Source organism: Camarhynchus parvulus, chromosome 17, assembly GCF_901933205.1.
Source record: "Camarhynchus parvulus chromosome 17, STF_HiC, whole genome shotgun sequence".
In the NCBI taxonomy this organism is placed as follows: domain Eukaryota; kingdom Metazoa; phylum Chordata; class Aves; order Passeriformes; family Thraupidae; genus Camarhynchus; species Camarhynchus parvulus.
Window position 1 is genome coordinate 4,861,903 of NC_044587.1, and position 18,149 is coordinate 4,880,051.

At 62.0% G+C, this 18,149-nt stretch overlaps 1 protein-coding gene across 1 annotated transcript in view; it reads right to left on the minus strand.

Moving 5' to 3' along the window:
- Positions 1-241: 241 nt before the first annotated feature.
- Positions 242-18,149, minus strand: part of HMCN2 (hemicentin 2) — a 34,444-nt gene continuing 16,536 nt past the window's right edge. The window contains exons 34-79 of the mRNA XM_030961271.1: positions 17,838-18,023; positions 17,289-17,453; positions 16,807-16,920; positions 16,552-16,694; positions 16,208-16,358; positions 15,767-15,985; positions 14,834-14,947; positions 14,581-14,768; positions 14,303-14,399; positions 13,914-14,075; positions 13,365-13,478; positions 13,127-13,258; positions 12,506-12,649; positions 12,251-12,410; positions 11,825-11,949; positions 11,557-11,743; positions 11,317-11,414; positions 10,382-10,654; positions 10,093-10,283; positions 9,936-10,017; positions 9,573-9,709; positions 9,321-9,456; positions 8,907-9,054; positions 8,544-8,671; positions 8,303-8,459; positions 8,093-8,214; positions 7,327-7,491; positions 7,131-7,238; positions 6,920-7,054; positions 6,523-6,657; positions 5,985-6,169; positions 5,488-5,701; positions 5,197-5,331; positions 4,936-5,126; positions 4,768-4,849; positions 4,371-4,640; positions 3,522-3,671; positions 2,795-2,932; positions 2,555-2,676; positions 2,221-2,458; positions 2,039-2,101; positions 1,824-1,952; positions 1,402-1,722; positions 1,070-1,189; positions 704-830; positions 242-584 (exon numbers count right to left, since the gene is read on the minus strand). Of these exons, the coding sequence (XP_030817131.1) occupies positions 242-584; positions 704-830; positions 1,070-1,189; positions 1,402-1,722; positions 1,824-1,952; positions 2,039-2,101; positions 2,221-2,458; positions 2,555-2,676; positions 2,795-2,932; positions 3,522-3,671; positions 4,371-4,640; positions 4,768-4,849; positions 4,936-5,126; positions 5,197-5,331; positions 5,488-5,701; positions 5,985-6,169; positions 6,523-6,657; positions 6,920-7,054; positions 7,131-7,238; positions 7,327-7,491; positions 8,093-8,214; positions 8,303-8,459; positions 8,544-8,671; positions 8,907-9,054; positions 9,321-9,456; positions 9,573-9,709; positions 9,936-10,017; positions 10,093-10,283; positions 10,382-10,654; positions 11,317-11,414; positions 11,557-11,743; positions 11,825-11,949; positions 12,251-12,410; positions 12,506-12,649; positions 13,127-13,258; positions 13,365-13,478; positions 13,914-14,075; positions 14,303-14,399; positions 14,581-14,768; positions 14,834-14,947; positions 15,767-15,985; positions 16,208-16,358; positions 16,552-16,694; positions 16,807-16,920; positions 17,289-17,453; positions 17,838-18,023 (7,244 nt within the window). The remainder of the gene's footprint in view (positions 585-703; positions 831-1,069; positions 1,190-1,401; positions 1,723-1,823; positions 1,953-2,038; positions 2,102-2,220; positions 2,459-2,554; positions 2,677-2,794; positions 2,933-3,521; positions 3,672-4,370; positions 4,641-4,767; positions 4,850-4,935; positions 5,127-5,196; positions 5,332-5,487; positions 5,702-5,984; positions 6,170-6,522; positions 6,658-6,919; positions 7,055-7,130; positions 7,239-7,326; positions 7,492-8,092; positions 8,215-8,302; positions 8,460-8,543; positions 8,672-8,906; positions 9,055-9,320; positions 9,457-9,572; positions 9,710-9,935; positions 10,018-10,092; positions 10,284-10,381; positions 10,655-11,316; positions 11,415-11,556; positions 11,744-11,824; positions 11,950-12,250; positions 12,411-12,505; positions 12,650-13,126; positions 13,259-13,364; positions 13,479-13,913; positions 14,076-14,302; positions 14,400-14,580; positions 14,769-14,833; positions 14,948-15,766; positions 15,986-16,207; positions 16,359-16,551; positions 16,695-16,806; positions 16,921-17,288; positions 17,454-17,837; positions 18,024-18,149) is intronic.

Sequence of the window (18,149 nt, forward strand, 5' to 3'; positions counted from 1 at the left end):
TTGTCCTGGGATTTGGGACCTGATTGCAGGAGATTGGCAGGACATCTTATCCCCCTGGGATCCTGACTCTCCTGCTGAGTCAGGGCCCGGCCCTGGGTGGAAGGAACACAGCTGAGAGGGGCAGGGGTGTCTGGGAGGGACAGAAGAGGTACAAGCTCAGCATTCCCTGAGCCACGCGCCCCACCGATGGGGTGGGGAGGGACAGGAGGAGAAACGCGTCCCCTCCTGCCCCTGGGCTGTGTCAGTAAGGGTAGGGCGAGACGGAGATGAGGAGGAGGAAGGTGCTGGGTGCTCGCTGCCCGTCTGGGAGCAGCGCCTGCACCTGCAGCCGGTGGGTGCCGGGCTCCCGCAGCGGCCGTAGGGTGGAGATGATGCCCCGGCCCCGCTCGCTGCGGAGGGCGAAGGGGCTGCCCGGCGCCGGCTCCAGCAGCCTGAAGACGGGGCGGTGGCGCAGGGAGGAGGCCGGGGCGAGGCGCAGCACGTCCCGGCGGGCAGCGATGCCGAGGGGCAGGGGCAGCAGCTGGTACTGCAGCGTGGGGGGGCCGGCCGGGCTGCAGAACGGGGGGCAGCGCCCCACGCACAGCCTGCGGGAGAGATGGGCGGCGTGGGACGTGGGGGGTGCCGGACAGTGGGCGGGACACTCGGGGGTGTGGTGGGATGGGCAGAGAGGGATGGGCACTCCCAGCCCCACAGCACGACTCACCCTGGGCTGGAGCCTCTCCGGTACCCAGCCGGGCACGGCACGTCCGTGCAGAGGGCACCTCCGCGGGTGTTGAAGCACATCTGGCTCGGGCCACACTGGATTGTGCCCTCCGTGCACTCATCCACATCTGCAGGGAGAGAGGGGACAGCTCTGAGGTGCTGGGGTGGCTGAAATGGGGGTTCAATCCCCAGCCCCCCCGCCCTCCCACATCTGCCTGGACACTGAGGCATGAGACATGAGCGCTGACTGTGGGGATCTGAGGCTCGGAACAACATTCCTGAGAAAGGAGAAAGACTTGCAGCCCCAAAAAGATGACACCCAGGGCACCATGGGGACGAGGCACCCCCCTGGCACCCCTGCACTGACCGTGGCAGGTTTTCCCGTTGGACAGCAGCCGGTAGCCAGAGGGGCAGAGGCAGCTGTAGCTGCCCGGGCTGTTCCTGCACTCGTGCTGGCACTGGTTCAGTGTCTGACACTCATCGAGATCTGTGGGATGAGAGGGGAGAAGGCAAGAGGGGAGGGTCAGTCCCCTCTGGTGCCACTGCCTTGGGCCAGCCTGGCTCTCACCTCCCCTCCCAGCACAGCAAAAACCACAGGGCACAAAGCGGTGGACGGGGCAGCAAGAAGGACCCCAGGTACCTTTTGGGGACAAACTAATCTCTGAACTCCCTTCACCACCCTTCCCCAAGCACGCTCACCAGTGCAGGAGCCATTCCTCCTGATGTAGCCCGTGGGGCAGGGGGGGCCCCGGGCTCCCCTCCCTGCATCCTTGGCCACACGGCGCAGGGCGAGCTGGCTGTACCAGGACCGTGCCCGTGGGCGGCTGCTCGGGCCCTGCCGGGGCAGGGCAGCGTCCCGGGGCTCGCTGCTCGCTGTGTCCCCTCCCTCCATCCCCGCCGAGCCGCAGCGGCCGCCCGGCAGCACCGCCCGCCCGGCGGGGCACAGGCACTCGTAGGAGCCCCGCAGGTTGCGGCACTCGAAGGCACACGGTGGGGGGAAATTCAGGCACTCATTGACATCTGCGGGAGGAAAGAGGTGGGGAGCTGCGGCTGGATGGGGGAACCGAAGCTGGAACAGGGCAAGGGGGAGTGACCGTGGTCCCTGAGAGCCCAGCCCGTACCCAGGCATGGCCAGCCCGTGCCCAGCGTGCGGTAGCCGGGGGGGCAGGAGCAGCTGTAGGAGCCAGCGATGTTCTGGCAGACCTGGTTGTAGCGGCAGGCATGGGACCCCTCGGTGCATTCATCAACATCTGGGGACAGAGGACAGGGTTGGGGGGACAGGGAAGTGCCACAAGGTCCCCTTGCCATCCTCATGCCCCTCAGGAAGGGTCCATACCCACGCAGTACAGCTGCCCAGGGTCTGGGGTGAATCCCAGTGGGCACTGGTCGCTGTCAGCCCCTGTGAATTGAGCAGAGAGAATGTGACACGTCACTGCAGGGACATGGCCTTTGCACCCTCACAGACACCCAGAACTGACCACCGATCTCCATCCCCACGCTGGGCACTCCCCTGCTCACCTGCATCGAGCCAGGCACGCAGCTGGAAGCGGAGCTCCTGTTTGTCTGGGTCATAGGAGGCTGTGATGGCTCTGGCCCGCAGCTGCTGCACCCGGGGGGGCTGTGGGCGCACGGGGGTGTCGAACACGATGGTGTGGTTGCAGAGGGCACGGAGGGGGCGCCCATCCCGCAGGAAGCTCTGCACCGAGTCCCCGCAGAGCTGCCCCGCGCCCGTCCGCACGTAGCGCTCGCTGAAATCCTGAGGAGAGGCAGGGAGATGGGTCAGGCCATGGACCCGCCGTGCTCCCGGCATGGCAGCCGCGGTTCCCATGGGGATAACGGGCAGGGGCAGCACCTGCAGCAGCAGCACGGCATCGCCCAAGCCCTCGGGCACGGAGCCGCTGATGACGCTGTCCAGCCGCAGAGCGCCAGCGCCGCCCGCGCCCCGGGCCAGGTGGGTGACCCGCAGGAGCTCCCCTGCCAGGGGGGGACAGCGATCAGCACCCACAGCACCCCCACACACAGCTCCTCTCTGGATCAGCGTGGGGGAAGAGCAGGCTGAGGCGACCAGGCTGTGCTGTCAGGGACCCCTCACCTGTGGCAAAGTGCAGCAGGGACTCGTGCTGGAAGGTGCCCTGCGTGAGCAGGAGCCCGTTCTGGGCTGCCCCGCGGGCCTGAGCCAAGGACCAGTAAATGGGGGCGATGATGGTCACCAGCCCCCGCATCAGCGGCCCTGGGAACGGGGAAGAAAGGGTTTCACCATGGAGCCAGCACCCCCTTGGGGGGCACCCATGTCACAGACATCTTTTATGAAAAATCCTTTCCTTAAGATTTTTTCTCCTGAGAAGCTGAAAAGCCTCAAGAACAAAATGCAAACATTGATTATCTGCTGCTGTGGAATGCAACAGGTGGATCTGTGATTGGTCTCATGCAGCTGTTTCTAATTAATGACCAATCACAGTCAGCTGGCTCGGACTCTCTGTCCAAGACTTTGTCATTCATTCTTTCTTTTTCTATTCTTAGCTAGCCTTCTGATGAAATCCTTCCTTCTATTCTTTTAGTATAGTTTTAATATAATATATATCATAAAATAATAAATCAAGCCTTCTGAAACATGGAGTCAGATCCTCATCTCTTCCCTCGTCCTAAGACCCCTGTGAACATGGTCACAGTCCCGTCCCTCCTTGCTCACAGTGGAAGGCTTGGGGGGAAAAAAGGTTTGCTTTTGGGGACAAAAAAAGAAATAAAACCCTTTCCCCCAACATTTACATCTGACAGAGGTCCAAACTCTCACAAGGGTGAGGGTAGAAATGCCCACCCACCTATGGCAGGTGGAATGCTCCCAATGCTGCTCCGGAGGGTGGTGGTGCTGGACTGGGAGTCCCCCAGCACACTGGCATCAAGGCTGGACACACCAAGCTCGTGGCCATTGATGACACCGACCAGGCTGCCCTGCACCTGATGCAGCTCCCCTGGGGCAAATGGGATCAGGGGTCAGGCAGCAACACTGGGACTGCACTCCCTTGCCTGTCTCCCCTCTCACTAATTTGCATGTCAAAAAAATCTCGTTTTCTGGAGGTGAAAGCAGCCAGAGCAAGGCAGGCAGTGTCCCTGCCTGGCTGCAGCAGCCCCCAGGGACCCCATGGCTCCAGGCACAGAGCCATGCTGACAAGGGATGGTGTGAGTGTGGCCCTGTGGCTCGTCACACCAACAGGCACTGACACCCCCAAACCCTGCTCTGTATCAGCCTCAAGGTCCTGGCAGAGCCCCAAGCTTGTGTTTGCTTCTCCAGCGTGCCTGGCAGCGAAATGCCACCAGCCACACAAGGGCACATGGGGCACCCGGCACTTCCTCCAGCCCGGCTCTCTGCTCCCGAGGGGCAGCAGGACAGGATGTGTCTGTGCACTCAGCAGAGCCCTGGGAGAGGGGAATTTAATCACGGGCAGCAAAGGCAGGAAGGCTGAGGAGAGGCAAGTGAGGGAGAGGCTGCTCGGGACAGGACCTGCTTGGGCTCAGCTGAGCAGCGCAGGCGAGGAGAGGACAAAGCAGAGTTTGAGTCACAGGGGTAGAACAAGCAAGGCAATGTCACTCCACAGCACCAGGCTGGAGGTGTCACGCTGCTGGAAGAGCCCTGCAGGCAGCCCCAGCCCCGGGGCAGGGCAGGCACCCACCTCGGACATCCAGGGAGGCGCGGGCGGCAGCAGAGCCCAGGGCATTGCGGGCCAGGCAGGAGTAGCTGCCGGCGTCACGGTGGGTGACAGAGGGCAGCAGCAGGGTGGCGTTGGGCAGGACACGAGCCTGGGGACCCTCGGGCAGGGGCTCCCCGTCCCGCTGCCACTCCACGGAGGGGGTGGGCTCCCCTGACACCGCACAGTGCAGCAGCACCTGCTGCCCGGCATGGACCCTCAGCTCTGCTGGTGTCACTGTCGCCACGGGGGCGCCTGGCAGGGAAAGGGGCGCAGGCAGTGATGCAGCACTCCCCACGGGGCAGGGGGAGGTGGAGGGGCTGAGAGATGACGTGGTTTGCAGTCCCTTAAAATAAGGGTGCAGAGAGGCGGCAGCACTCACTCTGCAGAACGAGGGTGACAACTTTTGCCGCTGTGCCCGCGTCATTCTCCGCCACACACCGGTACTGCCCCACATCGGTGCTCTGCAGGACCAACAGCATCAGCACAGCGTTTTGCTTTGCCAGGAAAGCGCCCTGAAAAGTGCCAGCACCCCCCGGGCCCCGCTCACCCTCACAGCACGGATGGCCAGGGAGCCGTTCTGCAGCTGCTGCAGGCGCCCGCGGGCCACCACCGGCACCCCGTCCTTGCTCCAGCGGATGAGGGGCTCGGGGTGACCCTGGGCGTGGCAGTGGAGGAGGAGATCACCCCCAGAGCGCTCCACCTGGTACGAGCTGGCGTTCCCCTGTATGACGGGTGCCTCTGGGAAAGGGAAAGGGGTGGCAGAGGAGCGGGGCTGGCCGGGCTGCCCGGTTTCCCTGCCAGCACCTACCTGTGACAGAGACGAGGACAGCGGCCCTGATGGCCCCGGCGCTGTTCTCGGCGTGGCAGACGTAGGTGCCGCTGTCCGCGGGTGCGGCCGCCTCCCGCCGCAGGATGCTCTGCCCGCTGTGCCCCGAGGCGACATCTGCGGGGTGCAAACCCCCAAAAAGGCTGGTTGGCGATCAGCCGGCTACAACCCCGCATGGCCAGACGTGCTGGCACCCCGGGGACCCTGAAAGGTGGGACAAGGGTGGCACCAGGATGGCATCTCCCCCACGTTCGGCATCCCCTGCCCAGGTACCAGTGAGGAGCTGCCCGTTGGCCATCCAGGAGACGCGGGGCTGGGGGCTGCCCGCTGCGGCACACAGCAGCTCCAGCCTCTCGCCCCGGCTCAGGGTGATGTCTGTGGGCAGCTGGGTGAAGGTGGGCAGCGTGTGGATGGAGAGGGAGAGCCGGCGAACGGCCCTCCCCGCGGAGTTCACCGCGGTGCAGGAGTAGCTCCCAGCATCCCCTTCCTGTATGAGGATGAGAGGGAATGATCCTGAGACTGGGCTCCAGCTGCAGCCCTGGCTTGCTGAGTTCTTGTGCACATAAAAAGTCACAGTTTGGACAGAGCCACTTTTTCCAGCCCGCATCAGCAACCTCACACTGCCCCAACCCTCCAGCTTGTAGCACAGAACTGCACAGGGCTCTCCCTCTGCCAGACGTAGCCACAATCAGCCAAAAGCTCTTCAGCAGCAGAGGACGCTTGTTCCTCATCACTCGAACCTCTCAGCAGCCCTGGGGGTCGGTGCTCACCTGGACATCCCGGAGCAGCAGCTCCCCGGAGGGCAGGACCGTGGCCCTCCCGCCCCGCAGCAGCGCTCCCTCCCGGCTCCAGGACACGCGGGGCTCGGGGACACCGCGGGCGGCGCAGGGCAGCAGCACCTCCAGCCCCTGCAGCACCCCCAGCTCCAGGGGGGCGGCAGCAATGGTGGGGGGCACTGGATGGGACAGAAAAGTGGGGACAGCAATGATGGGGGGCACTGGATTGGACAGAAGGACAGGGACAGCAATGATGGAGGCACTGGATGGGACAGAAAAGTGGGGACAGCAATGATGGGGGGCACTGGATTGGACAGAAGGACAGGGACAGCAATGATGGAGGCACTGGATGGGACAGAAGGACAGGGACTTGCTCACAGCTTGGCAGTCACGTTTTGCTGCGAGGCGCTGGGGAGGGGCTGAGCAGAGGGGGAGCACCGGGGCTGGGGAGGGGCTGAGCAGAGGGGGAGCACCGGGGCTGGGGAGGGGCTGAGCAGAGCGGGCAGCACCGGGGCTCTGACAGCCGCTGTACCTTGCACAATGAGCCTGGTCCTCCCCGCAGCGGTGCCCCAGGGGTTGCGGGCCATGCACAGGTAGGTACCGGCGTCCTCGGGGGCTGCTCGGAGGAGCCGGAGCTGCCCCCTGGGGAGCACCTTCAGCCCAGAGCCTGGCAGAAACGAGGGGCAGGATGGGGCAGCACAGCTGAGCCGGGGCACACGGAGGGATGCTGTGCAGGGACTGCTTCCCCCACAGAAGTGCCTCTTCCCAAGGAGTCTCCATGGAATGGCTCCAGTGGCCACCATACCCACCAAGGACAGCAGCCAGCAGGACCCATGCACTGTGACAAACCCCTGGCATCTAAACCTCCCCCTAGGTAAAGGCTGGGAGGTAATGTGGGTTCTGCCAGCCCCCAGCTCACTCCTGCTCACCTCCAGTGATGCCGACACCATCCTTTTGCCAGGTGACCTCTGGCCGGGGGACGCCTGTGGCCTCGCAGGAGAGCACCACGCTGCTGTTGACCATCACCATCACCATGCCAGGCAGGGGCTTCAAGGCAGGGGGCTCTGTGAAGGCAGGGAAGTGCTAGCCCGGGCAGAGGGCGCAGGACCCGCAGCAGCAGGAGCCCGGCGCTGTGTTTACCATGCACTGTGAGCCAGAGGTGCTTGCGGGCCGTGCCCGCGGCGCTCCGGGCCGTGCAGGTGTAGCGGCCGGAGTGGGCGGGCAGCGCCTGCCGGATCTCCAGGGCTCCTGCAAAACAGCAGCAGGCAGAGGGGAGGCTGCGGCAGGGCTGGCAGGGTCCCCTGTCCCCGCAGGGCTGTGCTGGCCCGGGCTGTACCTCGGGGCAGGACGCGGTAGCCCCCTCCTCTGGTGCCCAGCTGAGCCCCCCCCTTGCTCCAAGACACCGTGGGCGGGGGCACGCCCGAGGCGTAGCAGGTGAGGACTGCAGGGGACAGCCGGGTGACAACGACATCCGTGAGGTCATCAGCGATGCTGGGGGGCACTGCAGAAAGGAGGCAGGGAGGTTGTCACAGACATCTTTTATAAAAAAATCCTTTCCTTAGGATTTTTTCCTCCTGAGAAGCTGAAAAGCCTCAAGAACAAAATGTAAACAATGATTATCTGCTGCTGTGGAATGCAACAGGTGGATCTGTGATTGGTCTCATGCAGCTGTTTCTAATTGATGGCCAATCGCAGTCAGCTGGCTCGGACTCTCTGTCCGAGCCACAAGCTTTTGTTATCATTCTTTCTTTTTCTATTCTCAGCTAGCCTTCTGATGAAATCCTTTCTTCTATTCTTTTAGTATAGTTTTAATATAATATACATCATAAAATAATAAATCAAGCCTTCTGAAACATGGAGTCAGATCCTCATCTCTTCCCTCATCCTAAGACCCCTGTGAGCACGGTCACAGGAGGTGGGCAGGGCTGCATGGCAAATGTTGAAGAGGATTCTGTCCCTGCCCCTCTTGTCCACCCCCAAGCCCAGCTCTTGGGTGGGCACCCAACCCAGTGTGGGGCTGGAGCACACCCACGACACAGCCAGGGTGGTGACAGACCCTTAGAAAGCCACTCTCAGCAAGACCCCCAGCCCCAGGAACTCACCATGGACAGACACGAGGAAAGCCTTCCGAGCCTCTCCAGCAGCGTTGGTGGCGATGCACTCAAACCTGCCCTCGTCCCGGGGAGCAGGGCTGGAGATGAGCAGCGACCCTAAGGACTGCAAACTGCGCGGGCAGAGCCCACATCAGGATCACCCCTGGGCCCCAGCGAGCAGCAGGGGGGGCAAACCCCACCCTAGAGGTGTACAGGTACCTGTAGGTGCCGGGTGGGAGGTGCAGGCTCAGGGGATGGCCATCCTTCTCCCACCTGATGCGGGGCTCAGGGGACCCCCAGGCGTCACAGCCCAGCGTGGCTGGCTGCTGAGCCAGCAGGGTGAGGTTGGAGGGCCCAGGTGTGATGGCAGGAGGGACTGTGGGAGGGCATGGCAGCCATGAGCAGTGCTGGGTTGCAGGAGGGGGAGCCCAGGAGGGATCCATCTGACTCTCCTGCTTACCCAGGACGTGGAGGTCCAGGCCTCGCCGGTCAGAGCCAGCAGGGCTGGATGCCATGCAGAGGTAATGGCCCAGATCCTGGGCCTGGACAGGGTCAATTTGCAAGGAGCCACCTGGCAGGAGCTGCAATCTGAGGAGGGAGAGCAGGTGAACCCTGTGGGGGCTCTTCATGGCCAGGCTGCATCACACAGGGAGCAGGGGTTGGGAAGGTGACAAGACCCATTGCAGCCACATGCAGCTCTTGCCCTAAGCTGGTGTGAGGGCAGAGCACAGCAATTCACAGGGTGACTGGCACGCTAATCACCTCTTGCTGTGGAGGGTGGCACAATCTGAGAGCCAGCACTTGGTGCCACCAACCCTCATACCTGTCACTCCCAGGCAGGGGCAGGAGCTGGCCGTCCTTGCGCCACGTCACCCGGGGCACGGGCCACCCCTGTGCCCGGCAGGGCAGCACGGCCGAGGTGTTCAGCAGCACCTTCACCTCCTGGGGGCCCGCCTGGATCTCGGGGGCCACTGTGGCAGCACCCAGAGACAGCACCGAGAGTGTGGGACAGGGCTGGGGGAGGGAGGGAGCCAGCCCAGAGCAGCACTGGGGGCTGGGGGTTGTCCAGCCCTGCCACCCCTTCTCCCGACCATAGAATATCCCTGTAATAGCTGGAAGGGAAGGGAAAGGGAAAGGGAAAGGGAAAGGGAAAGGGAAAGGGAAGGAAAGGGAAAGGGAAAGGGAAAGGGAAAGGGAAAGGGAAAGGGAAGGGGGAAGTGGAAAGGGCAGCACTCACCGTGAACCCGCACCCGGCCGCGCAGGTCGCTGTCCCCGGGGGTGGCCCTGCAGCTGTACTCGCCGCCATCCGCCGCAGCCACCGCCAGAACCTGCAGGAAACGCCCCTGGGCCAGGAGCTGCCTGCGGGCATCCTCCTAAAATCGCCAGGAGCCCGTCAGCAGGGACCCGGCATCACCCCCAGCACAGCCCCGTGCTGCTGGTGACAGTGGCCAGGCTCTGAGCACGGCTGTCCCTGTCCCCTCACAGGTACCTGCAGCAGGGAGCCCTCCCGGCGCCACTCGATGCTGGGGTGGGGCTCAGCACCCTCTGGGCACTCCAGGAGGAGCTGCCCCCCTGGCACAGCCGTGATGATGGGGATGTCCCCGGCCCTGGCAGTGCTGGGGGGTGCTGTGGGACATGGCCCAGGGGGGTCAGGGTGGGCTGGGCACCCCCGTCCCTGTCCCCATAAGCCATGCACAGGCCCCCACTCTGCGGGACCAGCACTGTGCTCCAGATCCCTCTTTTGGAGCCCACACCAATCCCAAAAAAGGAGGTTCTGGCTCTCTGGTCCCCCAGGGGTTGGAGCATCCTGCAGCCCCCCCTGCTCCTCGCTGCTCTGCTGGGATCACACTACCTTGGATGCTGACATGGAAGCTCCTGCTGTCCTCCCCTGCAGGGCTAGTGGCCAGGCAGGTGTACAAGCCAGCATCAGCCACCTGCACAGCCAGGAGAGGGAAAAATTAAGGCACAAAACCAAAACCCAGGTAGGGATAAAAAAGTGGAACTCCTACCTCAGTGCTGTCAATGTGGAGGGTGCTCTCATTCCCTGTCACGAGGAAGAGCCCTGCCAGCAGCTGTCCATCCTTCTCCCAGGTGACAGTGGGCATGGGGACACCCGTCACCACACACCTGAGCCCTAGAGGGGTGCCCACAGCGATGGATACCTCAGTGGGATGGGACCCAGCCTCGACATGGGGTGGCTCTGCAAGGCACACAGCAAGGCAGGAGAGCTCATCCCCTCACTGCTGCCAAAAAATTGGCGAAGCTGCCCTTCCCAAATCCCAGAGGGATGGCACGCACCCATCACCACGAGGTGGAAGGCTTTGCTGACCTCCCCCGCTTCGTTCACCACCAGGCACGAGTAAATGCCTGCATCAGCTGGTGCCACGGCCACCAGGCTCAGCTGTGGGCCCCCAGGCACCTGGGGCCCCTGCTGCCCCAAGGGCTCTCCATTCTTCAGCCAGGTCACTGACGGTGCTGGGGACCCGGTGGCTTTGCAGGTGAAAGTGACATCGGAGCCCTCGGCCACCATCTGCTCCTCGCTGCTCTCGGGGCTCTCCAGGACAGGGGGCACTGGGGAGAAAAGGCAGGACCCCAAACCAGGGGTGGGTTTGGCCACTCCCTGCTGTCCTGTGTGTCACAGACATCTGTTATGAAAAATCCTTTCCTTAAGATTTTTTCCTCCTGAGAAGCTGAAAAGCCTCAAGAACAAAATGTAAACAATGGTTATCTGCTGCTGTGGAATGCAACAGGTGCATCTGTGATTGGTCTCATGTGGTTGTTCCTAATTAATAGCCAATCACAGCCCAGCTGGCTCAGACTCTCTGTCCGAGACAGCTTTTGTTATTCATTCTTTCTTTTTCTATTCTTAGCTAGCCTTCTGATGAAATCCTTTCTTCTATCCTTTCTTCTATTCTTTTAGTATAGTTTTAATATAATATACATCATAAAATAACAAATCAAGACTTCTGAAACATGGAGTCAGATCCTCGTCTCTTCCCTCATCCTCGGAGCCCTGTGAGCACGGTCACATCCTACGAGCAGCCAGAGGAGCCTCAGCACTCCTGCAGGAGGCTCTGGGGCTGCTCCCAGGCTGGTCCTGCTTTGTTCCCACCCCAGCAGCGGAGGAATGGCTCAGGACTGCTCGGGGATGGCTGCAATGCACAGCGTGTGCTCTGCCAGCAAAAGCAGTGTCCAGGTGCCCCAGCCGTGCCCTCCCAGCCCCTGCCCTGTACCCTGGATCTGCAGGACGAAGCTGCGATCGGCCACTCCTGCCCGGCTGGAGACAATACAGGTGTAGAGTCCAGCATCGGAGAGCTGAGCCTGGGAGATCCTAACGTGGGATGGGGCACGGGGATGGGGGGAAGACATCAGCTCCGGGTGACCCCCTGCTCCCCAGGGCGACACCTCGGGGTGCAGCAGTGCCCCGAGTACCGGCCCCAGAGCCTGACCATGGCTGCAGGGTCCCTTCTCACCGGAGGACGTGGCCAGCCGAGAGCAGGGTGACACGAGGGGACAGGCGGAGGGGCAGCCCGTCCTTCAGCCAGCTCACATGCAGGGGATGGGACCCCCGTGCCCAGCAGTGCAGTGTCACCGCGGCGGACAGGACTGCCCGGGCCACCTCCGGCTCATCATCGGCGCCTCTCTCGATGGCGGGAGGGACTGGAGAGGGAACAGAGCGGCTGCTGCGGCTGTCGGGGCGGGGTGGCCCCGGCACTGCCCGCAGGTCCCAGCCCTGCTCACCCAGCACGTTCAGCGTGTGCAGCCGCGTGTCCTCGCCCAGGCTGTTCCGGGCCAGGCACGTGTAAGCCCCGGAGTCGGCGGCTCGCAGCCCCTGCAGGAGCAGGGCGCTGCCATCCGGGGACACCCTGCGCGGGGAGGGTGCGACAGTGACCCGCGTGCTCATCCCGTGCGGCACAGGCGCTCTGTGCTCACTTTACAGCCAAGGATGAGCACTCAGGGCACACTGCAAGGTCAGGGCGTCCCCTGGGACCCTGCAGGGTGACAGTGGCCGTGCCAGACTGCCAGGTTTACCCCAGGATGACATTCTCCCAGCAAAGAGCCGGGATGAGCACATCCAACAGGAAGAGGCAGCACAGCTCACCGTGCCTTGCCCAGCAATTTCGCACATGGGGGCACTGAACCCCGGGGGTGTCCCCCCAGGCTCACCGGGCGTGTGAGGGGGGCTGCAGCCCCAGGGGCTGCCCGTCCTTCAGCCAGGAGATGTGGGGGGTGGGCTGCCCCTCTGCCCGGCACTCCAGCCTCACCCTGCTGCCCTCCAGCACGCTGTGCTCACTGGGGTCCCCTGCGCTGCTGATCCGGGGCGCCACTGCGTGGGGAGAGAGGGAGGCTGAGGAGGAGCAGGGGGAGGAAGGCTCACCTCTGAGGCTCCACAGGGAGCAGGCTGCCCCGGGGAAGCCGTACCTCGCACCAGCACCATGAAGTCCTTGCGTGTCTCGGCCCCAGGGCCCTGTGCCAGGCAGGTGTATCGGCCCTGGTGGAAGGGCTGCAGGGGGCTGAGCAGGAGCTGGGCCCCCCCAGACACCAAACCCTGCTCTGGGCTCATCTCTGCAAGGAGACAGGGCGAGGGGGGCTGAGCAGGGCTCATCCACCCAGCCCTCCCCAGGCTCATTGCTGAGTTTCCCCCCCAGACCCAGGTTTGGGGGCACTGTTTAAGCAAAGCAGGGTTTTTGCAGAGTTCACTGCTGGAGGTTTACAGGAGAAAAGAGCCACTGGTTTGGGGGCAAACCCCTGTCCCAACAAGCACCCCAAGGGCTGGTACCCAGAGAGCTCACCCCCTGCATATTCCTCCATCACATCTTGTGCCCACATCCCACGGCCTTGAGCCTCAGGAATGAACCTGAGGTCTCTTAAAAGCTTGCAGGGAACAGGCCAGACCCTTCATGCTCTGCCCCCTCCCTGTGCACCCCTGAGGGTCTCTTGCAGCGGGGTTAGAAGTTGGGAAACTGAGGCAGGGCTGCTTGGAGGGGAGCAGCAGTGAGGCTGGGGGTGGCAGGCTGGCACAGCAACCCCCTGCACACACACCCAGAGGGTGCCCATCCTTCAGCCAGGTGACCGAGGGCACAGCCACACCAGGGACGTGGCAGCTCAGCACCAGGGGTGTCCCCATGTCAGCCTCCAGCGTCTCCAGCTGTGGGTCCTGGGGGCCTGGGGGCTCTGAGGAGGATGAGCAGGGACACGGGTGTGAGACAGAGCAGGGCTCACTGTCAGCTTCTCAGGGAGGGCTCGGGGCACAGCTCCTGGCTGAGCCCTCGCCACGCACCGTGGATGGTGAGGATGAAGCTCTTCTGGTCCTGGCTGGCCACGTTCAGTGCCACGCACGTGTATGTGCCTGAGCTGGAGAGCTGCAGGTCAGGGAGCTGCAGCACCCGAGAGCCTGGAAGAAGCAGAGAGCAGGGAATCAGGACAGCCTGGAGCAGAACCAGGTCTGGGCCACTATGCCAGCAAGGTGACTGATCCCCCAGCACCGGACCAAGCTCCATGCAAAAGCAGTCTGACCATGGAATTCCCATCTTTGGGGTCCAAAGCCTTGCTGTGCCCCACAGGAAAGGGCACTGAGGTCCCAGGAAGCAGCAGTGTGGGTTCTGCAGGACTTCTCTCCAGAGGGGATCACTCAGCAGTGTCATTAGCGTGTCATTAGTGTGTCGTTAGCGTGTCATTAGCGTGTCATAAGTGTGTCGTTAGCGTGTCATACAACACAAAGGCTGAGCTGGGGACCCACAGGTGGCATCCAAAAAGGAGGATTAGGGGCCCTAGAGCCCGCTGTCACGAGCTGGGGCACAGGCAATGATGCTGGCTGATCCCAACACACCTCGGGTGACAGTCCCCTCCTCTCCGAGCCGCAGGACGTGGCCGTCCTTGTACCAGGTGATCTCTGCAGCCGGGCGGGGCTGGATGTCACACACCAGTGAGACGCTGCCATTGACAACGCCATCGACCTTCTCGGGGTCTGCAGCCACACTCCAGGGAGATTCTGCACCCAAAAGACAGTGCCAAAGGAGAGCCATCACCGTGGGGCCGATGCCACCCCACGAGCCACAGCGAGCCTTTAGCCTGCTCGACCTCCTCACACAGGGCGAGCGTGACCAGCACGAGGGACAGAGGCAGCCATGCAGCTCCAGAGCCAAAGGGAACTCCAGTTGGTGGAGAAAGAGGAGGAGGGCAGTAAATCAGTGACCCAGGGAAGGGGAGATGCCTTACCCTGCACAGCGAGGGCAAAGTGCCTCTCGGCTGAGCCGGCCGGGTTCTCAGCCACGCACGTGTAGCTCCCAGTGTCACCCACCTCCACCATTGCCACCTGCAGAGGGGGAGCAGAGCACCCTGAGGGCTGCCCTGAGCTGGGGGGATGCTGGGGCTCCCATGGGGACCGTGGTGAGACCAGGGCAGCCACCTTTGGGAGGAAAGAATGCCCCATCCCCTCCATCCAATGTCTCCTGTGTTTCTCCCCAGCACAGCCACCTGCTTAGGGGAACACCAACCTGCAGGACAGTGCCACCCTCCAGGAGCTGGTGCCGTGGGCCAGCCTCTATGGGGACATCATTCCAGAGCCAGGACACCGTGGGCTCTGGGTGCCCAGCAGCTTCACACTCAAACTGGACAGTGCCATTGATGGTGGCCGTCACCTCCTCCTCCAGGTCCTCTGTGCCACCACGGATGGCTGGGGCAGCTGGAAGCAGCTGGTTATGGGGCTGCCAGGTGCCTCAGCCCGGTGTCCCCTGTCCCTGTACTCACTGAGCACCTCCAGCTCGTAGTGCAGGCGGTCCCGGCCCGCGGCGTTGGCCGCCTCGCAGGTGTACCTGCCCCTGTGCTCCTCCTGCACCGCCTGCAGCTGCAGCACCCGGCCCCCTGTGACATGGCACAGCCTTGGGGCAGGCCACAGGGTCTGTGGGGTATCCCCCAGCCCTGCCCTGCACAGCCCCAGTGACTCAGAGGTCCCATGGTGCTGGAACTCCAAGGACCCTGCCAGGGAGCTCGGAGACCCTGGCACACAGCCCAGAGCACTTGCAGGTTTGATTATGACCCCTGGAGCAAGTTACCAGCTTTGTATGAGGACCTGCAAGTCACAGAAGTTTGAATAGTGTAATAATAAAATTATCACAGGGTGAAAATGTAAATTTTAGGATTTTTGGTATGGGGGTTATGGGGACAAGATAGGCTGGACATGCCCAAGTTTCTCTTTCCTCTTCTTTTTGGTCTCCATTTTCTGCAGTGATGCTGGCACTTTGGGATTTGTTTAGAGTAGAGGTGCAGTGTCTAACACAGGCGATAGGTATTGGGAATTAAGTGTAAATATGTTATATGTAGTTTGTAGTATAAAAGGACAACACCGCCCTGAGGGCGGTCAGAGTGCCTGTGGCTGCCCTGCTGAGCAGACCTCGGCTGGGCAGAAAGAAAATTTTATAGATCAGAATTAATAAACAACCTCAAGACCAAAAACTGAGGAGCTTTGACTCTTTCTTCAGATGCACGGGCCAAAACAGAGACATCCTGCACATCTCGGGGCAGCAATGAACAGCCAAAACCCCAGACCAGGGGTGCTGTGTGTGGTGGCAGGAAGGGGACAGGCTCCATCCTCCTCCATGCCATGCATGCTCTCAACCCACTTGGCTGCTGCAGGACCACCCCCAGGCCCCACAGTGGGGGTTCACACCCACTGCCCATTACCTTGGAGCATCAGCACCCCCAGGCCAGGGGAGAGGGGCTCCCCATCCTTGTACCAGGTGAGCTGAGGGGGTGGGATGGCACTGGTGTCACAGTACAGAGCGGTGGGCTGGCCGAGGACAGCCTGCCGGTGCTCTGTCACCTCCCCATCCTGGTCTTCCTCCCGATAGAAGATCTCAAGGGCTTCTTTGGGGCCTGTTTGCTGCTGGAAGACGGGGGGCACTGCGGGGACAGGCTGTGGTCAGCTGTGGGCAGCAGGGACATTGGCCCCCAGGTGCACCCACAGCATCTGCCCTCACTGCAGCTGAGGAGATATTTGTTGTTTCCCAGCAGGCTTAAACTTCTCCTGCTCATCCTTCTGTGCTCCCACAAGCGGCCCTGAGGACCGCTGCTCTTGCTGAGACACCCCCAGCCCTGGGTGCTGCCTCTCTGCCCAGGGCTCACCTTGGACGTGCACAATGAAGTCCCTGTCATCCTCCCCCACAGCATTGGTGGCCACACAGGTGTAGTGCCCCGAATCTGAGACATCAGCAGCTTGGATCTGGAGGACCTGCCCCTCACTGAGGATCTGGATGTGTTCAGAGCTTTCCAGAAGCTGAAGGGAAGAAAGAGAAGGGCAGGAGGAGGATTACACACCCAGGAGTGGGGCAGAGCCCAGCCAGCTATGTAAAGGGCATCTCCTCACTCCATCCAGCTGGGACAGTCCCCAAGCCCAGCAGCTCCTCCCTGGTCACAGCTGGACAGTCCCCAAACTCAGCAGCTCCTCCCTGGTCACAGCTGGACCTCACCTGCTTGTCCTTGTACCAGCGGATGGTCGGCTGGGGCACAGCCCAGGTCTCACACTCCAGCACCACTGTGCTGTTCACCCTGGCTTTCACCTCTTTCACAGCAAATTCCCCCAGAGGATCCTCTCTGGCAATCCAAGGAGGGACTGGTGGGGAAAGACAAAGGGAAGCAAAAGGCAGCCGAAGGAGGCAGCACTGGGCTGGTTACAGTGGTGGGGTCACTGCAGGAATTAGGAAGGGTTTGGGGAGCTCCCTCACCCAGGACTTTCACAGCATAGTTCTTCACAGCCTGCCCATCTTCACTGGCCACGATGCAGCTGTAGGTGCCCGTGTCCTCCTCCTGGGCGTTCAGGATCTGCAGCCCGTGGCCACCTGGGCACAGGGGGGCTCCTGAGAGGGCTGCTGCTCACAGCCACAGCTCTCTCTCCCCATGCAGCACCTGAAGGCATCTCTAGGGACCTGCTGAGCACCTGCAAGCCTGGCTGGAGGGGGCCTAATGCTGCCCTAGAGCCCAGTCCCAGGCTCATAAAAACCAGCACTGAGGAGGCTCGTTATTATGAGAGGATGCAGCACTTGGAAGAGCTGATCCCTGAGCCCTCAGGTCCTGCAGGATGATGATTTCTCACCATCCCACTGTGCTGGACCCTGCCAGACCAAGCAAAGGCCCCACTCCCACTCCCCAAGGCATGCACAGCAAGGGGACACCACAGTCATGCAGAGCCAGGGGACAGCAGCAGTACCAGGGAGCAGGAGGACATTTCCAGATGCTTTGAGAGGAACCTGGTCCTTGAGCCAGGTGATGTTGGGAGATGGGTATGGCGGGGCCTCGCAGAGCAGGGAGATGGGGTTGTTGATGATCACTGTCACTTCTTCTGCAGCAGCATCCTGAGCAGAGGTGGGACTGGCTGCAGAGACGTGGCTGTGTGTTAGACCAGCACTGGCACACTCTTTGGCTCCCCAGAGCTTCATCCCCCCACCAGGGAGCACAATCCAAGTTGAGGGAGTTGGATTTGACACAGCCTGTGCCAGCTTCAGACTCTGCCCCGTCCTGCTGCCCTCCAAAGCCACAGAGATCCAGAAGACACATCCCCCCTTCCACAAGCCACCATCACAGATGGATCCTGCACTAAGCAGGTGCTTTCTGCTCCTCCAGGAGGTCCCACAAGGGCTTTGGGACAGGTCCCTGCCACGCTCTGGCTGCAGGACTAAGGGATCCTCCCCACCTACATGAAAACCCACTAAGTCTACTCACAGCTGAGACCCTGCCTCCATCCAAAGGCATCTCATACCCAAAACATCCAGCAGGTAATTCTTGGTCTGATTTGCCACAGAGTTGGAGGCCACGCAGGAATAGAGACCAGCATGGGCCAGGGAGGCTTGGGGGATGTGGAACAAGGAGCCATCAGGGGAGATGGAGAAGGTGCCAGGGAGAGGGTGGTTGTCTTTCATCCAGGTGATCTTGGGTTGTGGGTTGCCTGTGAGGGATGGAAAATGGGTTTTGGCCTTTGTGTGAAGTTTTTCCATGTGTGAGCACAGCCTGGCTAGGGTCACTGTCAGAGCTTTTCTGGAAAGCAGAGACATCATCCCAAATCAGAATTATC